Raw genomic sequence first — 22,293 nt, forward strand, 5'->3', positions numbered from 1 at the left:
TGCAAAAGAACCTGATATGAGGTTTAATTTCCTCAGAATATATTTTCAAGTAGGAGACCAAAACAAACTATGCATTTCCATTAGTGTCATTACTGCCCTAGACCCCAAGAACATAAACCAGTGATGATATGATGGCAAGACTTTATCCATACACAGTCAACGCCAAACTAAAAAATTATGCCTGCTATAAGAGAATGCTGCAGAGAAATACTGCATCCCTTTGTCATCCTTTAATTACAGTATCCTTCACTCTATCCTGCTCTTGACAGGTATGACCTGCCATTCCACCCACCAACTTTTGTTCATCTCTCAACCTGAAAACTGCCATCCTTTCCCAGTACGAAGATCAACTAACATGCAGCTCTCTTTTGGGAAAACTGCTAAGGCTCCTTCCATGTACCTCCACCGCTCTGCCAAACTGCGGATGCCTGTGCTGGGGTCTGGCTCACATTGCTGCCCACCTTCAGAAGGCAAAGTTAATGCAACTGGACCATCGCTTCCGACAGCTCTACAAGGTGTTATTTCAGATGAATACAACTATCTAAACCAGTTAGAAATGAAGAGTTCATTCAGCTTGATTTGTCCACAACACATGTTAAATCAGAAATGCTCTGACTTGTAGGCCCTTTAAAATGGGAGTTTGTGCCACCACTTATTTAGCAAGGCATCTACCTATTACCTAGTGTTAATGTCATCTGACTTAAAATGCTAATGAGCATGTAAAAAATTCTGATCAATAAATTATTGGAGACCCCTAAGAAATTGGAAAAAAAAACACCAGCAGGATTCCCTTCCCCCATGTCCTATGACTACTTCAAATATTTCCTGACATATTTCTTAAAAGCTGCATTTTTGGCAGATGTCCTAGTGTTGTACATATATTGTGGTGAACATGGAGTTAGTTAGAAATTTACTTTTAATTAACAGACAAATCAGCCACTGCAGTACTATACTAACAGAATGATTATAAACTCTAAATTAAGAAATGGTGACCACTTTAGTAGAGTGGGCTTTAGTAGAGCAGAGGACTCCGCAAAGAAGTGACCGTGGAAACATTTGGGAAACTGACAGATAACAAGCTGTTACGTCTCGTAAGTCCTCTTTTTTAGCCATTCGCTTCCTACCCCACTTTTGAACTAAAAAGCAAGGCAAAATGCAAGGGCAGGGCTACAGAGAGAAACAAACCTACTGACTCTCTTGGTCTCTTTCCAAGTGTCTTAGCCCATTTCTGTCCAGACCAGAGACCCTGCTCCTAGTGGCAGCAGGACACTCCTGATGGTCTTTGGAAAAGGAGACCATTACCGTAATCCTCTTAGTACCTTCCAGTCAAAGTACCTTTCCAGTTCCCCTCCCATCTTCAGCTGTCTGTGCTTATGGATCCCTTATTTCCAGTTTTGTGGGGTCCTGGTTTTGGTTTTTTTTGTTCTTTAATCCCACTTTTGTGAAGCCCCTCACATACACAGCTTTGCACTACTGGCCAGGACCACACAGCGAAGCAGGTGAAATGACTCGCAGGATACAGACTTTAGTAATTTCTCATTGCTTTCTTCCCCTCTGCATGTGCCTATTCCACCTCTGAGTGCAGGAGGATGTTAAAAAAGTAATTCTGGGAGAACATGAACTGAAGAACCCTGGTTTCCCACAGACTTATACTGAGGCTGATAATGAGCTGTAATTGAAACTTTTCTCATTACGAAGACATTTATATGGTCTCTCAACCATGTGAATCACTGTTTAATAAGAGGCAAGTTCATGTTACAGCCTTTGGGACATTTACAGGATCTCTCAGCCCTACCCAGCTGCCTATTTTCATGAAATATCTTAATTATATTTGAGATAGATGTGGGTGAAACTGCCCAACAGCTTCAAAAGTTATTGGAGGAGTAAAGGAGACATAGCCAAGCATGATCGCATAAAGGCCTGTTTCCATAGGAACCTACAGGGAAAACAGCAATACAATTTGTGAAAAATTTCATTGCCGAGTCACTTTAATTGGAATTTTAAAAATATCTGACCAGCTTTAAATCACGTGCTGTAACACACGCTACATTTCTCCCGCCTTCCCCCATTCAGTACCCTGTCTGCGGACCCCTGCCTTCACGTATCCTGCTCTCCTACGTCCCGCAGGCACAAAAACTGTGCTTAAAAGTCAGGAGGTTGTTCTGCCTGTATTTTGTCAATCTCCCCTTCAGATGGAAACTATTTTTTCAGGCAAGGCAAGCTTCTCAGAAAGACATGCCAACTGCTACACTCCGCTGCTCGCACACGTGTTAGGCATATGACAGAACTAAATAAAGGGAGAGCCCACAGGAGGAGCAGGTTACAGCATCACCTGCTGAACAAAATGCATCCGAGTCCCGGGGCAGAGCGAAGCTACGGAGGTTGCAAACGTTGGTCTTTGGCCGCTAAGGTCATTTGGGGTTTAAGGGCAAGGAGCAGATGGCAACCTGAGTGAGGGTGGTGAACATCTGGCGGGTGACGGTAAGTAGATTTCACAGAAAAAACTGCCACCCTTCTCCACGTTATAGCCTTTTCAGGTGTATCACCCGTCTGAGCTATCGGCTCCCGTCTCCCGCGGCCGCGGTAACCCGCGTTAAGAATTACGCCCACGTACAACTTAATAAACTGAACCGTGAGACCCCCGAACGGAGGGAAACCCCTCTGCGAAGGTTCGTAACACCGCGACCCTCGAAGCGAACGGCCGTCACTTGTTCGTTCTGGCCACAACTCGAAGCCCATCAGCCGCTGGGTCCTTCCCCGCCGTGAGCAGAACCACCGGACCGCAGCGGCCCCCTCCCTCTCCCCCTCGGGCAGGCTTCCCGAGCTCCAGCAGACCACCGATGCGGGGGCCGCCCGGCACACGCTCGGGGCGCCGCGGTACGGCTCGGGGCTCGGCCTGCCCCGCAGGAGGGGGGAGGCCGGCCGGGAAGCGCCCGAGGCGGCCGGGGCTCCCCGCGCCATCTTGCCCCGGCGCGCCCCCTCTCGGCCGGGGCCGGCCGGCGGGCCGGGGGGGGGGGGGATTGACCGGGCCGGGGGTCGCCGCTGTCCCCGCCTGCCCGCCGGCTGCCTTCACCCCCCCGCCCGGGCCGCTCTCCGCCTTCTGCCGGCCGTGCCAGGCAGCCTCTCTCTCGGCCTTCACTACCGGGTCAGGCGAGGCGGGAGCGACGAGGCAGCACCCGCCTCGCTCCGGCACAGCCGCCGCCGCCGCCGCCGCCCGCCCTCCTCCTCCTCCTCCTCCTCCCGCCGCGGCCCTCCCCTCCCTCCTCCCCTCCCTCCCTCCCTCCCTCCCCGCTGCCAGTTTCTCTACAACTAGTACATCCACGCACAGGCAGGGTCCCGGCCGCCGCGGCTGCCATGGATATCAGCTAAAGCCGGACGGAGAGGGCAGAGCGGCGCTCCCCGACCCAGCTCCCGAGCCCCGCGGGGCCGCCGCGCCCTCCCTCCCGCCGGCCGGCAGCAGCGGCGGCCGCTCCCCGCCCGCCCCGAGCCTGCCCCGGAGGAGCCCGGCTGCCCCGGGGACGGGGGGGGGAAGAGAGGGAGGGAGGGAAGAAGCACGGAACACCGGGAGGGAGTCGGGCAGAGCATCCCCACGGCAATGTCCAAGGGCTTGAAGAAGAAAAGCCACTGGACGAGCCGAGTCCACGAGATCGTGATCGTGAGGAACCCGGAGGGGCAGCTGGGCTTCGAGCTGAAGGGGGGCGCCGAGAACGGGCAGTTCCCCTACCTGGGGGAGGTGAAGCCCGGCAAGGTGGCCTATGAGGGCGGCAGCAAGTTAGTGCCGGAGGAGCTCCTGCTGGAGGTGAACGAGACCCCCGTGGCCGGGCTCACCATCAGGGATGTGCTGGCCGTGATCAAGCACTGCAAGGACCCCATCCGGCTCAAGTGCGTCAAGCAAGGTAAGGCGGGCACGGACCCCCCCCCCTTCCCCCCCCCCCCACCGCCCGGGGGGCCGGGGCAGGTCTGGGGGGAGCGGTGGGGAGCAACTTTGTTGCTGCAGTTTGACTTTCCCCCTCCCCGCCGGAGCCGCCCCCTCCCCGCCGGCGGGGGGGAGGATGCGAGCGGCGCTGCGCGGTGCCCGCAGCCGGGCGAATTAAATGTGCGTCAGTGACAGCGCTTCGCCATGCCGCGGGAGGGGACGGGGACGGGGGGACGACGGGGACGGCGGCAGCGCCGCCGGGCAGCACCCCCCCGGCATCCCCCATGCGGGGCCGGGGCGCCGCCCGCCGGCACCGGCCGCCCCTCCGGGTGCTGCCGCCGCTGCCGCCGGTGGGGCCGGAGGAGCGGGCCGGGGCGGCTGCGGAGCGGGGCTCGCTCTCGGCTTTGCTGCGCTCCGGGCGCCTCGGCGTGGGGTCGGGGGCTGGCCGCGGCGCGCCGGGTCCCCGGCGGCGTTAAGGGCGGCTTTAGCATCTCTTAAGTGTCATTAGCGGAAAAGTCGTTCACTTGATCCCCGGTGAAAACGATCGCCTAATCCTAGGGCGCGGGGAGCTCAGCAGAAGTGGGAGGGAGAGGCAGAAAGAAACTTGGGAGAGAGCGGTCTACTTTTGCCTCTCCTCCGTTTCTCTTCTTTATTTTTGAAGGACTGTAAGAGGTTAATGCATTTCCAGGCAAGTCAGTAGAGAAAAGACGCCACAGATGCTGTTTACGTGTTTGTCTCTGTCCTCTTTAAACTATGCTGAGTTGGGCTATCTGCAGCTGAACGCTCCTGAGGAGGTTTCTGCTACCCCGGCAGCATTTCTGAAGCACGGGAGCTGTGAGCTGCTCTGGGAACCGAGTCTGTGGGTGCTCCTTGGACGTGGATGGTGCAGCGGCTGTCCGCGTAGTGCTAAAGTACGCGTTTCAGCCGGGCGCTAAGCTCAGCCTTTGAAAACTTGGGGGATTTCTGCGGTGGGAAGATTTTCGATGCCATGCATCAGAGACGCTTGTGCTCTGTTACTGTAGCCAGCAGCCTTTGCTCAGAGGACATACAGGAGAGTTCCTCTGACATTTGGTATAATTTTGTAATTTAACTTCCTCATTGTAATTGGTGGTGTATTGTTTAAAGCGTCATTTGTGATACTTCTGAACGCTTGAAGGATGTGCCGATTACTAGTTTATCCCAAACCGACAGAATCAGTAGAAATAATTTGACTTTCACTCAGGCCTTCAGAATGTACTTCATGATACATTCAGTTATCTACATAAGGTCAAACCTCTAAATACGGATATGATCAGGGATTTTTCTATTTGTCCTTTTGGGTAAGTTGTGCAATATGGTGTAGATTATGTCTTGATAGTCAGGCAATGCAGGGAGACACAATAGTTTATTTGATAAGTGAAGATTAGGAAAGAGTATAATGGATTCTGTCTTGCAGTACAGTGTCATCTCTGGGCACCTGAACTCCAGGAAACCTGCTCTGTAGTTTCCTCTTTTTACTAATAATTTTAGTGTGAGTGGTCTTACTGTGGTGGGATTCAAAAAGAAGCGGCGGTGGAAGTGTCAGGAAGGGTACATTGTTAAGTTATTTAAATTCTTTTTTTTTTTTTTCCCAGAAATCCTATAGATGCTTTACAGTAATGCCAATTTAAGGTTACGTTCATTTACTACATGACACAGTCTCTGTCCCACCTCTTCACTGTTTTTCTAATATTTCTCTTTAAGTCAAAGCAATCACCAGTGATTCATTAATGTGTGCACCCTTAATAAAGATATCTGTCATACATGAATTAGGGACATTAGTCAGGCTTTTCGTCCGTGGATTACTGCAAGTTTCTTGAATGAGACATAGAGGATGAATTCTAAATTCCGCCTAGTTTATATATATATCTCTCTCTCTGAGGAGTTTTACTTCAGTATGTTAACACACTACACTTTTGATGCAAGTCGTCAAAGCACTGGCCAGATGACTGCGTGTTTGGAAGTGACAGTTCGGCATAGATTCTTGGACTGAGAGACTTCCTGGCTGGAATGATCTTTCTTGTGCTCCAGCATCCTTTACTTCGCCAAAGGGAGAGGCCTTCTGGATCCAACTTCCTATTTTTTAAAAAAAAGGTCAATGGTTTGTGTATTTTACCACCTGACTCCTCCTTCAGTGTAATTGTCTAATCTGTGCACCCCTTGGTTACAAAGCACAGACAGCAGGCATCTACGTTACAGTAACAAATTACTATTCCCTAACAGTACTTTGCAGCAGTGTGTAGGAGAGAAAAAACTGGGCACTAAAATCTTTATATGTTTTTGTAACTTTTGTTCTCCTTTTAATTATAAAACACCTTTAGTGTGCTGGAACAAGGTTAATGACCCCATTATCATAGTTTCCACACAATTTATCAATGATATCTCTGTAAATTAGAATAGCATGACCTTGAATGCACCATGTGACTGTAGCTGCTTCTTCAGTGCTGCCTAGGAATGAAGTCAGAGAGAAATGTGGAGGTAGGACATGACTATTTATAATGTGATGTTTAAGAGACTGTGAGTATTTCTCATTTGAAAGTTTTGATAATTCAGCAGTGAAAATTCACTTGTAGATGAAATCAGGGAATGGCTAATTCAGTTTGCAGGAATTAGCTTAGTTGTTTTGAAGTATGGAAAATAAAGGTGCTTTCATGATTTTTCATTACGTTGTGTTTGATTAAACACCCACCTCTTCGAAATAATGAAATACTTCATCTTTTATCACATTACGAGGTGCAATGCTTCTTTAAAAATACGCTGATGGAATATTGCTGTTTTATGTGAGCTGAGCATCTTGAGCTAAAATTATTAACTTAGAAAAAACAATCATATAATGTAGGAGTTGCTGTATATCATGAGGAGGAGTAAACATCATGAGAAACTAATTAGCAGTTCCACGATATGAGCCGACATAGAACTCTCCTGACACCCAATAAATAAGGTTTTAATGCAGGAAATTATTGCCTGGTTTTGCATGGGGAGAAAAGATTGTAAGAACCATTATTATTATTATTTAATCTTCATTGTAAGAGCTCACAGAGAACTATTCCTTGGAGACTATTTCCTGTTTGGGTTTTTCTGTTAGGTTTTTTTTGTGAGCCACTTATTGTGCTACTGTTGGCAGAATCACAGAGATTGTCTTAAAACATATGTAAAGACCTTTGCTTTTTTGAATATATAACCTTTCAATAGGAGAGTTTTGTACAGCAGTCAAATTAGTCAGGCATATTTGCAAATGTTGTGCATTCTGACCTTCTGCTCTCTCTGGTGAAGAGGAGAGCCTTACTGTTTCTGAAATACATACTTCTGAGTTTCGTATGTGATGATTGTTACATGCAGAACAGTTTAGATTAAGTACTATCTTCTTCCTACAGATGCACAGATGCGTAGTTGTAAAAGTAGCAATGTGTTAAGGAAAGGCATCCTAATTTGGATAAGTAATCACATGGGGAAGAGTCATGTGAGGAGCAATGTTGTCTCCAGTTCCACTCTGTTCATCGCTGCTGTCTCAGATCCACAGTATCTTTCTTCAGTAATTCCCAACAGTAGGCGACACAGGTCTATGATGTGCAGAGACTCCAATACAGCTTTGGTTTTAGTTTGAAGGGTTGCAGGAACAGCCCACTCAGTTGTACTGCATAAACCAGGGTCTTTATTATTTGCATAGAGTTATAAACTTCCACAGATGCCCTCAGCAGAATCCCAATGAACAATCTGAAAACATGGATTTCAGACCTCAGAAGCATTGCAGCACATTTTGTCCTGGAGCTGCTGCCTGACACATCTCTTCCTCAAGGAAAATAGTTTGGATGTACTAAGTAACCAGGTGATCTGACTAACTGAGTAATTTAATTTACTTTTAGAAGTATTTAGTGGTATGACCCTATGAAATACGAATAACATTGATATGTCATATTGATGCTTTCTAATGTCTCTGATTTGACTCTTAAATTGTCAGACTTTAAGCTTCAACCCATAATGCTTTAGCTCCTTATGCAAAAAGGCATTTAATACACGTAATATAAGGAGGGACTTAAAACCAGTTTTACTTTCTCAGTCTAGCCATTTACTTAACAGTAAGCATACACTAAAATGTTCTGCTGACTATAGATGGACTTGGGCATAATTGCAAGTGCTTTCCCAGTCAGGAGATTTGGACCCTCATTAGGATGGTGACAAGAGTGGCCGTGTTTGGGCAGACTGCAGGTCTGCATCCTCCGCATCCTATTCCTGCTAGTGGCAACAGTGGTTTCCCGGCAAAGAGTGAAAGGACAGGACAGTACTATCCCAGCACCCAGTGATTTGTGGCTCAGGAATTTAGTAGCCTTGTAGTTGTTTTGTCTTCTGTTTTTTTTTTCTTAATGAGTTCATCCATGAGTTTTGCAATTAAAACTTGGCTTGCAGTTAAGTTGTTTTTCTTTTTTTCTTTAAAAGTTTGTGACAAGCCTTTAGAAAGAGAAGTACAGGAATATTTTGGTTTTCCAAAGACTTTCCCTGCACATGTAAATACCATGTCGGCTAGTTAAAATGTTACTATTTTCGTACAGACTTTTTCATACACATATTCCTGTGTATAGTTATGTTTTTAAGAAATTTCTTCGGTTATTTAAGTTCATCAATAATTCTCTTATACGTCATTAAAATACTCTGTGCATACAGATTGTCTTTTTGTGTTTTTTCTTCCTGGGTATCAATATATACTATCTTCCAAGATGTGAATGTTGGATAAAATTTTCTTCACTAATACAAAGAACAATATTTTACAATAGAAAGCTGCATGATTTTCCTGAAAAAAAAAAATAATCACAAGGATCTTGCAAAAAACAAACCCAAGGAACTATGAAAACCTGCATGGTTGCACTTTTGGTATATAATGCAAAGATAGTCTTTGAAAATAAGCTGTACTTCAGACCTACTCTTTTTTCCTAACTTGTTCTCCTTAGGTTTTTACCAACTCTAGAAATTAAATTCAGAGTTCTCTTTTTACCATTACTTTATGTCATTGTTATGCTTGTCCATCTTAATTTAAAGACCATTGAAGCTGACTTCTGACTCATGTAGCTGGTGATTTATTCTTCAGCTCCTCCAGAGAGATTGTGATGTTTCATGTCAGAAATTCTGTGTGTTCACTGGCAGTAGAATTATATTCATCAGTCTTTTTCCTTCTCTGAGAGTTACAAATGTGCCATTAAAGGATGGGGCCATGACTTTGTTAGTGCATCATTTCCTTGAAGAAATGAAATAATTGAGAGTGCTCTGCTTAGTTCTGTTGTGTCCCATATGGTCAAGTTAATCTCACGCTAACACTTGTCCATCTGTTGACACTGTTGATATCACAGGAAAGTACTGGTATGAGGAGGTAAAATTGCATCTGACTTATTTTATGCATCCTATAACCTCACCTGCATTAATTCAGCATTTCATGAAAGATATGGATTCTGAGCTTTTGCTTTCGGTGTGATCTTCTTGCTCTTTATAGATGAGGAGCTCCTTTCATGACATGAAAGAGTTGATAAATTATTCATCTACATTTTTTGTATACAAGAAGTGGTGTATACATGGAGAAAGTGCTCCTTCAGAAGAAATTAATGTGAGGAGGTGGTCATAACTGTGATTTAGAAAGGGTGATGGAGAGGAAAGTGCTGCAGTAGTTGTAGAAGCAGATGTTTCTTGTTCTTCTCTTCCTCATAGCAGTATAAACAAATTAAAAAAAAAAAGGAAACTTTTTTTGCTGGAGAGTATCAAGGCAAGGGTCAAAGAACACAGTGCTGTTGCTTGACTGTGTTAACATTCTGGAAGTACTTCTTTTTCTTCCATAGATATAATATGTGTTTATAAATATATGAGTATACATACACATCTGAATATTTTTTTTTTTTTTTGAGAGCTATGGGTAGGACTTTTTATCTGTAGGTTGGGAGTGTGTAAGACTTTGTGTAGTATTGCTACACAGTAATATAATGTATAATGATATTTATGGGCTACAGTACTAATCTAGAATGTTTTTCATACAAGTTTTGATGTATATATATACATGATAGTTACAGTGAACCCGTTCACTCTGGTGGCCAAGCAATGTGCAGTATGGCACAGTATTCTGCAGTAGGAAATAAAATGGATCATAAACTTTAGAATAAGATTGACTAGATGCTTACCCATGCAGGTGCAGTCTATAGCGCAGAGTTTGAAGGTATTGATTTCTGTAGCAAAGTGCCTATCTTTGGTTTTTGTTGCTGAATGTCATTGCAATGCTGGCCTTAACTGAATTTTCTAAAATCACAGGGGCTGTGATCCCAACAGTATCTCTTCAGCACACCTAATCTGTTACAAATCAGCTTGCTTTCAACCTCATGGAAATCTATCCAGTAAGGTGGTGTAACAGTTTTTCTGGCCGTTTGTATAGCTTTCTCACTGTAGGCTGAAGCTACCACAATGGAAAGAGGAATGGCAGACAGAAGCAAGAGAAAAGGAAGAGAGTGAAGGGCTTTAACAAAAATGAACTTTATCTAGAGTTCCTAAACTGTACAAAAATCCTCATTGGTAATTGATAATCTCTAAAACAGTTCTTATGGTTTGAATGTTCTTTTAACATTAGCCTTAAAAGTCTCATTTATTCAAACCTCCTATCCATAATTTGGACTCTTCACTAGAAGCTGAGTTGACAGAAGGCTGTTGTTTGTGTATATCTGCCATGTATTTACCCTTTTTATAGTGTATAAATGAACCACAAATGCATTATTTCTGAACTCTTAGTCAGCACATGCAGATAGCTAGGATCCAGACAGCTTAATCAAAAAGTATGTTGCTGTCAACACAGCACTTCCAGGTGTCTTCTCTTTCATATATAGGTTATGATTAGTAATATATGTATAATGCTGTTTCACTCTGCTTATCAGCTTCAGATGTTTCTCCTGGACGTCTTTGATTATTTCTACAATGCATGAACACAAGACGAAGGAAAGTAAGACAAGGAACAAAATGGAGAAAGTAAAATGTGGGAGAGAAAGTCCCAGGAAAAAAAATCCAAGATTCTTAAACTAAAATATTACTGGTTTTAGAAATCACACGTTCTGTCATATTCAAGAGAAACTGTACAGCCCTGGGGAGATTCTCCAGCACAGGCAACATGCATTTCCTAGGTCTGTCTTAGTTCCTCAAAATATGTTGGAATCACAGAGTCATAGAATCATTTAAGTAGGAAAAGACCTTTAAGATCGTCAAGTCCAACCATTAACTTAGGACTGCCAAGTCCACCATTAAACCATGTCCCTAAGTGCCACATCTACACATCTTTTAAATACCTCCAGGGATGGTGACTCAACCACTTCCCTGGGCAGCCTGTTCCAACGCTTGATAACCCTTTCGGTGAAGAAATTTTTCCCAATATCCAGTCTAAACCTCTCCTGGCACAACTTGACACCATTTCCTCTCGTCCTATCGCTTGTTATTTGGGAGAAGAGACCAACACCCACCTCGATACAACCTCCTTTCAGGTAGTTGTAGAGAGTGATAAGGTCTCCCCTCAGCCTCCTTTTCTCCAGGCTAAACAACCCCAGCTTCAGCCTCTCCTCATAGGACTTGTGCTGTAGACCCTTCACCCGCTTTGTTGCTCTCTTTGGAGACTAAGGCTTCTTCCAGCCTGTCCAGATCCCTCTGTAGAGCCTTTCTACTGTCAAGGAGATCAACACTCCTGCCCAACTCGGTGTCATCTGCAAACTTACTGAGGGTGCACTCAATATAGATAAAGATATTAAACAGAACCGGCGCCAATACTGAGCCCTGGGCAACACTGCTTGTGACCGGCTACCAACTGGATTTAACTCCATTCACCACAACTCTTTGGGCCCAGCCATCCAGCCAGTTTTTTAACCCAGCAAAAAGTATACCTGTCCGAGCCATGAGCAGCCAATTTCTCTAGGAGAATGCTGGGCTAAAGCTGGCTCTCTAAAATATCCACAATTGACTCATTCCAATGAAAAAACGGTGTTCCTTCTTCTTTGGCTGAAATCACAAGTTGTTCTTAATGCATCTATGTTTCTGTCCCAAGTTCCCACCAAAGCAGGGTGAAACAATGGTGCCCCCTGAGAAATGGGGGAGAAACACATATTTGTGTTGGATGACACATATTTGTGTAGGATGACTTTTGTACGTGTGTGACAGTCTTACAAAAATGGAGATTTACCAAGTAGTGTTTAGTTACTGTCATGCCAGAACTGCATGCTGGGTCCCTTGCTGCTGACGTGGCACCTTGACCTCCCTGGCTTACTTTCTGCATCTCCCTTCTCTGGTACCAAAATGCTTGTGGTGTCATTGACCTTCAGAAGTAGTGCTGGCCCACAAACACGAAGTAACTTCTGCACCTTTCTTTTCAGACATCTGACCTTGGGAAGTAAGGGTTACAGTTCAGGTGTTCAAGACAATGTGAAAATGAAGAAAAAAGCAAGCATGCATGTGTTTTATGGTTTGCAGACAAAACGGAGTGGCTATGTCCACTACCAGAGAATAATCTATAGGTGAAATAATGTCTCCTTATATTTCTATATCACATTTTTCTGACTCTCTTGAATCAATCATCCTTGGTTCAGATCAGTGTACTTAAAGGAGTTCCCCCATATACCTTTTCTTTCATACAAACCATGGAGCCCTACCTGCCACCAATGTCCTTCTATCTTGCCTGCTCCACAGCTTTTCTGCTACTGAAGCATCTTTGTTCAGGGCTTCCTGTGTCGCTGGAATTCACCTTGACCCTTTCAAGTAGTGTGTCTTTCAGGTCTGGCACTAGCACCAACTAGTTTATTCTGCCAGTGAGATATTTCTACCCTCTATGCTCGAATTTACTTCAGAAAGCATGCAGAAACTTGTTTTGACCCAGAATTTTGGCATTCCATGATTCCAGATCATTCCTGTTCTGATGGGAGCAAGCCTGGTGTAACAATCTCCCATTGTCCCTGGTCTGGGAGATACGTGACACAGCCTTGACAACATATGGTAGCCTCTATAGCTAGTGATGGCAGTCATTTCACTGAATTATCCAGAATTAAATTGTTCACAGAGTCCCCAGATTATCACACTGGGGGCCAGGGTTTTCCTTTGGAAGTCTGTTAGGTTAGACACTGAGGACAAAATTGAGATCACTTGCTATCTACAGAGTCATAGCAAGTTTGTTTGTTTGTTTTTAAAAACTCAGAATAGAAGAAATATTGTTTCCTCAGTATGCAAAAAAAAAAAAAAAGAAAAAAAGCTAGAAATAGATTTTAGAGTTATGAGTACTGCTGATAGATTCGCTATGAATAGCAGAACAACTGGAAAATAATAGTAGGAATGTAATGAGCAAAATTTTCTACACTGTATACTAGCAAGTAAATTGTATAGCTGTGTTAATGGAACATTAGTATCCCAGAGTGGAAATCCTTCCTGGAAACAGGTACAAGTCATCTTTTATTACTTACCTATTTAAACTTGGTATCTTCATATCTCATGTTGTCCTTGTATTTGTCAAAATGAAATGTGGAATATGATTTGTTAAATTGCACATTTTATGGTGGTTTTTTTTTAAATAAAAAAATCTTCCAGCTTTGTTTCCTTCATGGCAATCATGAATTAATCTGCATATTTCTGATAAAATATATCCATTTAATAAAGCCACACCTAACTCATGCTACGGAAGCTGAAAGGAAACAAAATTAGGGCATCAGTCTCATTCCAGTACATCCATTTCACATGCAAATTCTTATAACACACATATTTTTTGTTTGTTTGATTTTAAACTCAGATTGAAAACTGAGGAATGGTCCTGTTTGTACCCCATATGAATTATACTGAATAGTTTCTAATGTGTTGCATTCACATGGCTGGTTCTTTAACTAGTATGAAATGAAATGAAATGAAATGAAATGGCTGTGTTAGTTTCTGTTATTTCCTTGCTAAGCCCTTCTTTGTGCTAAATCTGCATTAATAAATGTCACATAAGCCTCTCTTACACTTCCAAAATAGTATGTTAGTATAAACAAGGATTAATCCCATTATATTTTAATTCTCTGTCCTTTTATTTTTATAAGAACAGCATTTTGTATTTCAAAGTTTTGCAGAGTCCTGTTGCAAACTTAATAAGCTTATGGAGCACCTAGGTGCTCCCATCGTTGAAGTGCAATCCTTGTGGAGTGGGAAAGGCAGCAGCTGCTAAACTCTTGTAGCAGATTGGGGCAGGAGGTGAACACTTTTTCAGTTTAAACTATTGCTTGTTTTGGTTAGGTAAAGTGTAATTCCCCTCCAAATTTCCTGCACAGCCACTACGCTATTCTGTTGCAAAACTCTCCTTGAAGGTCAGTCCTGCTGAGATGCCTACTCTGCGCTTGACAATATTAGGTGGTGTGCTGCGACTCCAGTTTATTATATTGACAGTGATTGTTTTTGCTGGTATTTCTGATTTCTCTTTCCGTGTGGGTTTGTTGTATCTGCCTGTTGTCTCATGCACAAAGTCTGAAACCTTTTGGTGAGAGGAACTACCTTTTTGTTATAGCAACTAGCATGACAATTTCAAGTTGTGAGTCTCTAGTTTCTATGGCAATGTAAGGAAGTATTCACATTAAATACAGTTAGCCATAATGACTTCCTTGGTAATACTTACTGGAAATATTCTGTATAATTTTAACGTAGGATCTGTATCTAAAATTGACAATATTTCAGTCTTGGTGATAGAAGCTGTGAAGTGGACAAAAGTTCAGCAATATGATTTAAAAGAAAATACCTGGTTATGACTAATGTGGAGCTTCTGTTATTGGTAGCACTGGTCTGTTGTCTCATGGTCCTTCCATTACAGCTACTGCTAGTGAAGCCTGTTCAAAAAACCGTAGCTATACTGTATACAGAGAATAAATTTCCTGAAGAATTCAGTTTTTCTTTTTATCTGCTCCATTTACTTGTGGAAGAACATTTCCCCTCTGTAAACTTCTAGAAGAATTACTGGAATTTCTGATAGGCCAATAAAAAGAGCTTTTTCAACACTCACTCTATTTGGTCATTTTCCAGTAAAAATAGCATAAAAGATTTCAGGAAAAGAATGCATCACAGCACTGGAGGTTTTGTTGCGAAAATAAAGTGAAATCAAGATGTTGGGGTTTCTTAATTAAAATTAAAAGTCAGTAATTGAAATATTAATTAAAAGGTCTTCTGGATTCATATTTATGTTGAGTTTTTATGTTATGCCTGTGGTACTTATGTACTGAAATATTCTTCAGAACAGATGAACCCATAAAATTTAAAAATGTCTCCTTTAAATATGTGTGAAATATTGTAGGGGTTTGTGTACAATTAATCTGACTTGCAGAAGTATAACAGCTGCTTTGCCTTGATAGGGATTCATGTCCATGTTTATGTTTTAAAGGTAATAAAATTAATGTTTCTGAATGTAAAAGTTGGAGAAACTGAAGTTGGTTTTTTTTTTTTTTGGCATACCTGGGAAAGCACCTCCTTTGTGTGACCAGAGCAGTATCAATTTCTCTTAGGAAATGTAGCAGATCCAATTGGGATCCAATAGTGTTCTTTCGGGTCAATATTAAGTAGATTTCAAGTAAGTAGTAAACAACTTTCCCACCAGTTGCTGTAGGAACTGCTTGCAGTGAGCTGCAGAATTCCTCCCTCCGTATCTGCATGTTGTTGGCCAGCTAGCGAGGAGGATGCTGCTGGGAAAGAGATTTGCAGCCGAGACATTAAAACAGAAGTCTCCACATGTATCCCTCTAGACACAAATATTACTTTTGTTATTAAACTATCTGAATAGCTTCCAGATTCTAAAAATCCTTTACAAAAATTGGTTATTCAGACTCCCCCAACAGGGAGTTACCCTTGGTGTCCTCACCAACCTCCGTGAATTTCAGTGTGGGGAGGGAAGCTGGGACTGCATAAAACTTCCTCATATCTTTGGTCTCCCGATGTATGCTATGAGTTATTGTTCTTAAAAACTCTTGGGAAATTGCCGAGTTTCACAATCATAGTGATTATATTTTCATCATGTGTGCTGTCTTTTTATGTTTTGGGGTTTTTTTAACATTACTTAAAGCCCATCTAGCTTTTAGAAAGAAAGGATCTGTCTAAATATGTATGGTTTATCAATAGAACTGGCACTGTATTTCTCCAATGCAATTGCTTAGCTTTTTCTTTTTATTCTTTAAAAAAAAAATATCTCTTAAAACATGGCTGATACTATTAGTGTATGACGACAACTGAAATCAGTCCCATGGAGACAGGTACTACAAGCTGGCAGTGAGAAACAGTTGCTGCCCCAACGGGTTTATAAAGGCTAATTAGGCACAGCAGATAGGTAGGAAGAGACAGAACCGCACGGTGGTGAAATGACTTGCCAAAAATCTGAGATCAATCAATAACAGAGTGAAGAACCCTGCAATGTAATTTAAAAGTCTATGCAAACAGTACTGCGTCCAAGGAAAGGCACACAAACTGCAAACAAAACCCTCTCCTGTTCCATGAGGATTTCTATTGATTGCTTGACTAAAATATTTTTTAGGTATTTATTTTAAATTCCATGACAAATCCCATGTAAAGCAGCAGCTTTGTCAATTACAAAGAAGGACAAGCGTGCAAAGGTGTGTACAGAGGTGAGAGTGTGATGGAGTGTTGTCTCCTCAAATAAAACGCATTTTAGAAATACATTGGAAGTGGTAAAGTATAGGAAGCCAAAGTAATATACATTTATATATTTTAATGAGATATTTATGTTTGTTTGCAGTGCTAATTGGACATGTAGGTACATCAACCACACTTTATGAGAGAGACTTTTATTAAAATTCTTCTGGCCTGTTAAAGCTGCTGACGAGTAGCAAATTATAAATAATTTGTGTGGGGTTTTGGGGGGTGTTTATTTTTTTGTTTTCCCTTTTCTTTTTGTTTTTTAAGAAACTCCTGATTTGTTTTGGAAATATGAGAAGTCCTAAAAAAATGTTACCCCAGGCAAAGTTTGGTCTGCCAAGTGACACGTACAAAATACTAATTAAAAACCCAGTGGGAACCTCTCATTTTTCACAATGCTAGGGGACTTCAGATTGGCTTTGCTGCATGGTGGCTTCTTTCAGAGCCCTGGTGTTGCCATCTTTTGACCCAAACTGGGTGGGGCTATTGGCAGAATCCTAGTTTTAGCCCAACTTGCAAAAAGTCAGGGCTAGGGTTTAGAGTTGTCAGATGACATCCCTCCAAATTACTGAGGAATCGCGGAGAAGTGAGACTATCCTGATGTTATGGGGACATCTGGTAATCCTAGGCAGGGCTTCGTTAAGGCCATTTCAGTTGCAGTTACACCAAAGGTTATACTTTGTGGCTCTCTCCTTTTGTCCCTCTGTGGAGAGCTGTTGGTCCCTCTTTGTGCTTTCACCTCCATCTCTTTGGCATCCTTCCCTCCCACTCCTCTTGAAGAGACTGGCATGAAGGAAAGGGTGGAGTGACTCCCTAGCAGTTATCCCATGTGAACGTCTGCCTGAGCTGCTGGAGTACATCTCGCTCTGGAAGGTCTCCATGTCCTCTTTCAGTGCCTGGGGCCTGTGCAGAGTTAGAGGTGATCAGTGAGATATCAGAGTAGAATTTTGCCTTGTACAGGCAATGAGACCTAGGTCTTGCTGAATCCACCGTCCTTTTTCAGGAGAAAGTTGTTGCATAATATTAAGGATGACATCCAGCTGAGGTTCTGCCATGCTTTTTTTAATCCCCTTTTATGTACCACAATACTTCTAGGTCCTTTAAATAAAACTGGCACAAGCCAGTGCAGCACATTATGGACACTTGAACTGATGAAAAAACTCATGTTTCCTTTTGACAACCACATAGTTGTTCACTGTACAGCACCCTTCGTTATGTAGTTAGTCTGATAGATATTGGTTCTGAAGTTGATCATGAGCGCACTGTTGCCCTGCGTTTGCATTATTAATTCATCAGGGCTTTTTACAGGTGCAGTCATTTGTAGCGCTAAGGACAAAGAAAACTGTTGTGGTTTAAGCCCAGCTGCCAACAAAGCACCACTGTTGTCTGAAAAGCGGATTCGTCACCCGGTGTGCAACGAGCCAATAATCACACACTCGGGAGAGACATTATTTATTTCATATTTGCGCAAAGATGGGTGCTAGGTGGTAATTCCACAAAGCTAGCACACCCTGCAGTTAAACAAGCAAGCAATTTATACAGTGTTAGATTCACCCACTTAGTTTCCTAAGTCCTTCTCCAAAATCATTGTTGGTAGTCGCTTATCTGCCACCATTTCTATTGGGCTAAGGTTTTCTCCACTTTGAATTAAAAGCACAGTGTTCTTTTATTCTACAGCACATTCTCAAGGAGTGTGTTGGGGGTAAGTCTTTTAGGTCTTGAATTGAGACAGTGGTCGTGATCTCCACCTGCCACCTTTACCTTTCCCATAGCTCATGCTTCTTTGGCAATCATCCGGCCTTCAGTGCCTTCTGGAGCAGGATGTTTCCTTCTTACCAGCTTCAGTTCCTTCTTCAAGGGTGTAGCTGTGGGCAAAGCCTGCCTTGTTTAAACAAAGTAACCAGGCCTACATAGTGAAACTATTGAGTAATGGTCCTCCTTCCTCCTTAATGGACAATGCATCGTGTTTAACCCTAAATTGAACAGTATCACCACAGTTAGGCTGTAACTCAAACATGTGACTACACCATGAGGCCGCTCACTCACTCCACCCCACGGTGGGGTGAGAAGAGAAAATATAACGGAAAGCTCGTGGGTCAACACAAGGACAGGGAGGGATCACTCACCAGTTATGGTCATGGGCAAAAAACAGACTCAACTTGGGGAAAGAAATAAAGTCAATTTAATTTACTACCAATCAAATCTAAACAAGGATACTGAGAAGTAAAACCAAACCTGAGAACACCTTCCCCCCACCCCTCCCTCCTTCCCGGCTCAACTCCACTCCCGGTTCTCTCCCTCCTCCCCCAGAGCGGCACAGGGGGACGGGGAATGGGGGTTGGGGTCGGTTCCTCACACCTTGTCTCTGCCGCTCCGTCCTCCTCAGCGGGAGGACTCCTCACTCCTCCCCTGCTCCAGCGCGGGGTCCCTCCCACGGGACACAGTCCTCCGTGACCTTCTCCAAGGTGACTCCTTCCCACGGGCTGCAGTTCCTCACAAACTGCTCCAGCGTGGGTCCTTCCCGCGGGCCGACCTTCAGTCACAGACCCCAGCGCGGGCTTCCCCACGGAGCCGCGGCCATCTTGGGGGGCATCCGCCCCCTGCTCCGGCGTGGGCTCCTCTCTCCCCGGGCTGCAGGTGGGCATCTGCTCCCCCGCTCCCCTCCGCGGGCCGGGGGGGACAGCCCGCCGCCTGGTCTCCCCGCGGGCTGCGGGGGCAGCCCCTCCTGCCCGCCTTCCTCCCTGACCTCGGTACCCGCAGAGGGGCTCCTCTCCCATCCCACTCCTCTCTCTGCTGCAGGTTTCCCCTCTTAACTCTGCTCTCCCACAGGTGTTACCACCATCGCTGACGGGCTCGGCCTGGGCCAGAGGCGGGTCCCGCTCGGAGCCGGGGAAGCTTCCAGCAGCTCCTCACAGGAGCCGGCCCTGCGGCCCCTCCGCCGCTACCAAAACCCTGCCACGCAAACCCAAACCAGAAACTTTGAAAACCTGATGTCTCCAGCCTGAAAAAGGACAGCTGGTTCACAGAGCATGGTGATGCTATGCAACAATTTGGTGTAGAAAATGTGTAATGATCTGCGCAGCCAATATCACTAGGGAATAGGTGAGATGAGCTGGGCTTTGGCTCAGGCACCAGTTAAGAGTCCATACTCCTGTAAAGAAAAGGTCCAAGCTGTACTTGATGGAATAGTGCTGGGATCATTCCCCTCCCAGGACCATCACAAGCTGTTGGCTGTCCTGAATTCAGCCAGTGATCGGGCTGTTCAGGCATGCTGGGTGTCCTTGTAGCAGGAGATGAAAGTACCTGTGTTTGAAGGGTGCTGGGGTCATCCTGCGCTGGAGAATACTGAGTTTTTTCTTGTGCGCGTGTGTGTCTCCTACTGTCATCAGAAAGGTGGGGTAGCTGAAGCTGCACAGAGGGCTGGGCCCAACCACATCCCAACAGAGATAAGAGTAGTGAGTGGATAGCTATCTGGGTGTTAGGGGACCTGAGCTTTCACTCTGGGAATGTCGTATGGGGCACCATAAAGCTGTCCCTGAAGACACGCTTGCAAGCAGGTAACCTGAATGGGCTCCTAACCTGACTCGGAGACCATCCTCTGGTGCGGGTCTGTACAGTAATCTCCAGTGACCCTTTGTGCGGGACTACACTAGTGTAGGAATTCCTCAACTAATACTTGCAAGATTACCTTCTTTCTCTTTCGTTTCATTTTTTAAAAGCAAAAAATGAAACCAAATGCCAACACTTCAATTTTTTTTTAGAGCAGAATCCTTGTTTTCTGACCAGTCTTTGTCAGTTCTATCTGTCTAACTCAAGAGCAAGTGCTCTCTGCCACATTGCTTGGACATGGGTTATGCACAACGGGAATGCCATCTACTCAATCACCAACTAGTTACAGCTTTTAAGTTCCTGTTCGGAAGCCTTCCTAGGAAGAGTCAACCACATCCCATTGTGTTTGTCTTCTAAGATCTGATGGATCACAGAACTAGTGTAGCATTGCTCCGAGTCAAAAGTTTATGCACGTTTATTCGTGTTTTGCCTGAAAACAGTGTTGTATGTCACTGCTGAGAGGCAATTTCTGATCAAATCCAGGAGCAGCCTAGCCTCTGTGTCTCTATAGCCTTTAAAATTTTTTTTTTTCCCCTTGGGCTGGCAGCTACTGACACTGCTGTCTCCTGAAAACAGCCTGCAGTTAGGGAGGGTAGACCAGCAGTGCATGATTTACACAGGAGTTTTTCAGAGGGGCAGCAGAAAAGAGAGGGGGAAAAAAAACCCAGCCAAGGCGATTCACCCAGGTCTGCAAGTCAAGGATCCCTCTTTATATTTTAGATTGATTTTTTTACATTTTTCTGTTAGGAAGAGCATCTCTGTTGAATTTGCAGTAATTATTTTCTAAATCAAATGGTTAAATTTTATTATGAAGTATAGATGACTTTACAAATATCAGATTTTTTTTCTGACCCTTTTTTTCCCCCTTGCTGCTTTAATCTGCACACTGCAAGGGCTGTTTGACTGCTCTGAACGCTTTGAATTTTATGCAAAATGTATCTTCAAAAGGAAAAGGGACCCATAGCAGAGAGGCTCCATCTTTCCTAAAGGTATTTTACACATTTGGGGCTTTGTATAAGAAACAAAGAACCCCCTACCTTTGGAAAATGAAATAATCAATTTGATTAACAATATTATAGGTTATATAACTTCAGAATTTGGCTTCGAGAGGCTAGAAACTGCAGATTTCTCAGTATAAATTCCGGTAGTTTTCAGGGTGAGATAGACATTTCTTACAATGTCTGAGCCAAATGGAGCTGCCTGTGCCATCGACTGACCCAGCTGGAAGCGGCCGTCATCCCCAGAAATGCTTCACGAGCCTGCTGGAGCCTGCGCCTAGTTCCCCTAGGAGGGCCTGTTTCCACTGCTGTCCTAACATAACGCAATAGCTTCTGACTGCTCCAGCCCAGGGATGGTCATAACTACTTCCACCTGGGGTTTTTTATTAGTCAGCTTGGAGATCTTCCTTCAGCTTATTTTCCTTTGAAAAAAGTTCATCTGTTAACAATCAGCTGGGCATCGTGTTTGCTTGCAAAGCACCTGCAACAGCACATAATTTCTGCTTCGCTTATGTCAAACAAGACAGCCAAGAATTACATGCCCATGCTGATTTATGCTATACTGGTTGGAATTACATTGGAAATGCATGAATTTCATGTGTCTTGCTGAGCTTTGCTTTATTTTCATGTGCCAATATCAACTTCTCAGGGCAATTTCATATCGGTATTATCAAGTTCACAGTACAGTGTGGAATATTTTGCGTTTCTCTTGTGGAATTGCCAATCGGCTGTTTGTAGGTCTTGCATTTCCATGTGTTAGAGCTGTGTTTTAAAGGTTTATCACTGAGTTTTGCTTACTAAAGCTGTCTGCAAGCAATGCCTGTAATTTGTTTCTGTCTTAGAACTGTTTATGAAACAAGGAAATTTTGGATTGTCTGTTTTTCAGAAAGGTTTCCGAACTATTTCTGGAATTGCTTATTATGAATACAAAGAATAATCTGGCCAGCAAAGAAAAGTGAGGAAAGAGGTAAAAAAGAGGTAGGAGTGGAAGACAGTGCTGAGTAATTCCATCCAGTTGCTTAACAGGCTACAAAGATTTGTCAGTCTGCATTGCTGGTTCTACTGCACGAGAATTTCCATCTTTTCAGATTACATATCCTAGCATAG

General features: G+C 43.9%; 1 protein-coding gene across 15 annotated transcripts in view; it reads left to right on the plus strand.

The window, feature by feature from the left end:
• The first annotated feature begins 3,517 nt into the window (after window positions 1-3,517).
• Window positions 3,518-22,293, plus strand: part of MAGI2 (membrane associated guanylate kinase, WW and PDZ domain containing 2) — a 765,356-nt gene continuing 746,580 nt past the window's right edge. For 6 of the 15 annotated variants that reach the window (XM_030013655.2, XM_030013658.2, XM_030013657.2 and 3 more), the window contains exon 1: window positions 3,524-3,896. In XM_030013655.2, the coding sequence (XP_029869515.1) occupies window positions 3,596-3,896 (301 nt within the window). In that variant the 5' untranslated portion in view covers window positions 3,524-3,595. Of the gene's footprint in view, window positions 3,897-22,293 lie in introns of all 15 variants that reach the window. The other 9 variants (XM_030013667.2, XM_030013661.2, XM_030013663.2 and 6 more) reach the window with 4 other exon arrangements.

This window comes from Aquila chrysaetos, chromosome 5, assembly GCF_900496995.4.
Source record: "Aquila chrysaetos chrysaetos chromosome 5, bAquChr1.4, whole genome shotgun sequence".
NCBI lineage: Eukaryota > Metazoa > Chordata > Aves > Accipitriformes > Accipitridae > Aquila > Aquila chrysaetos.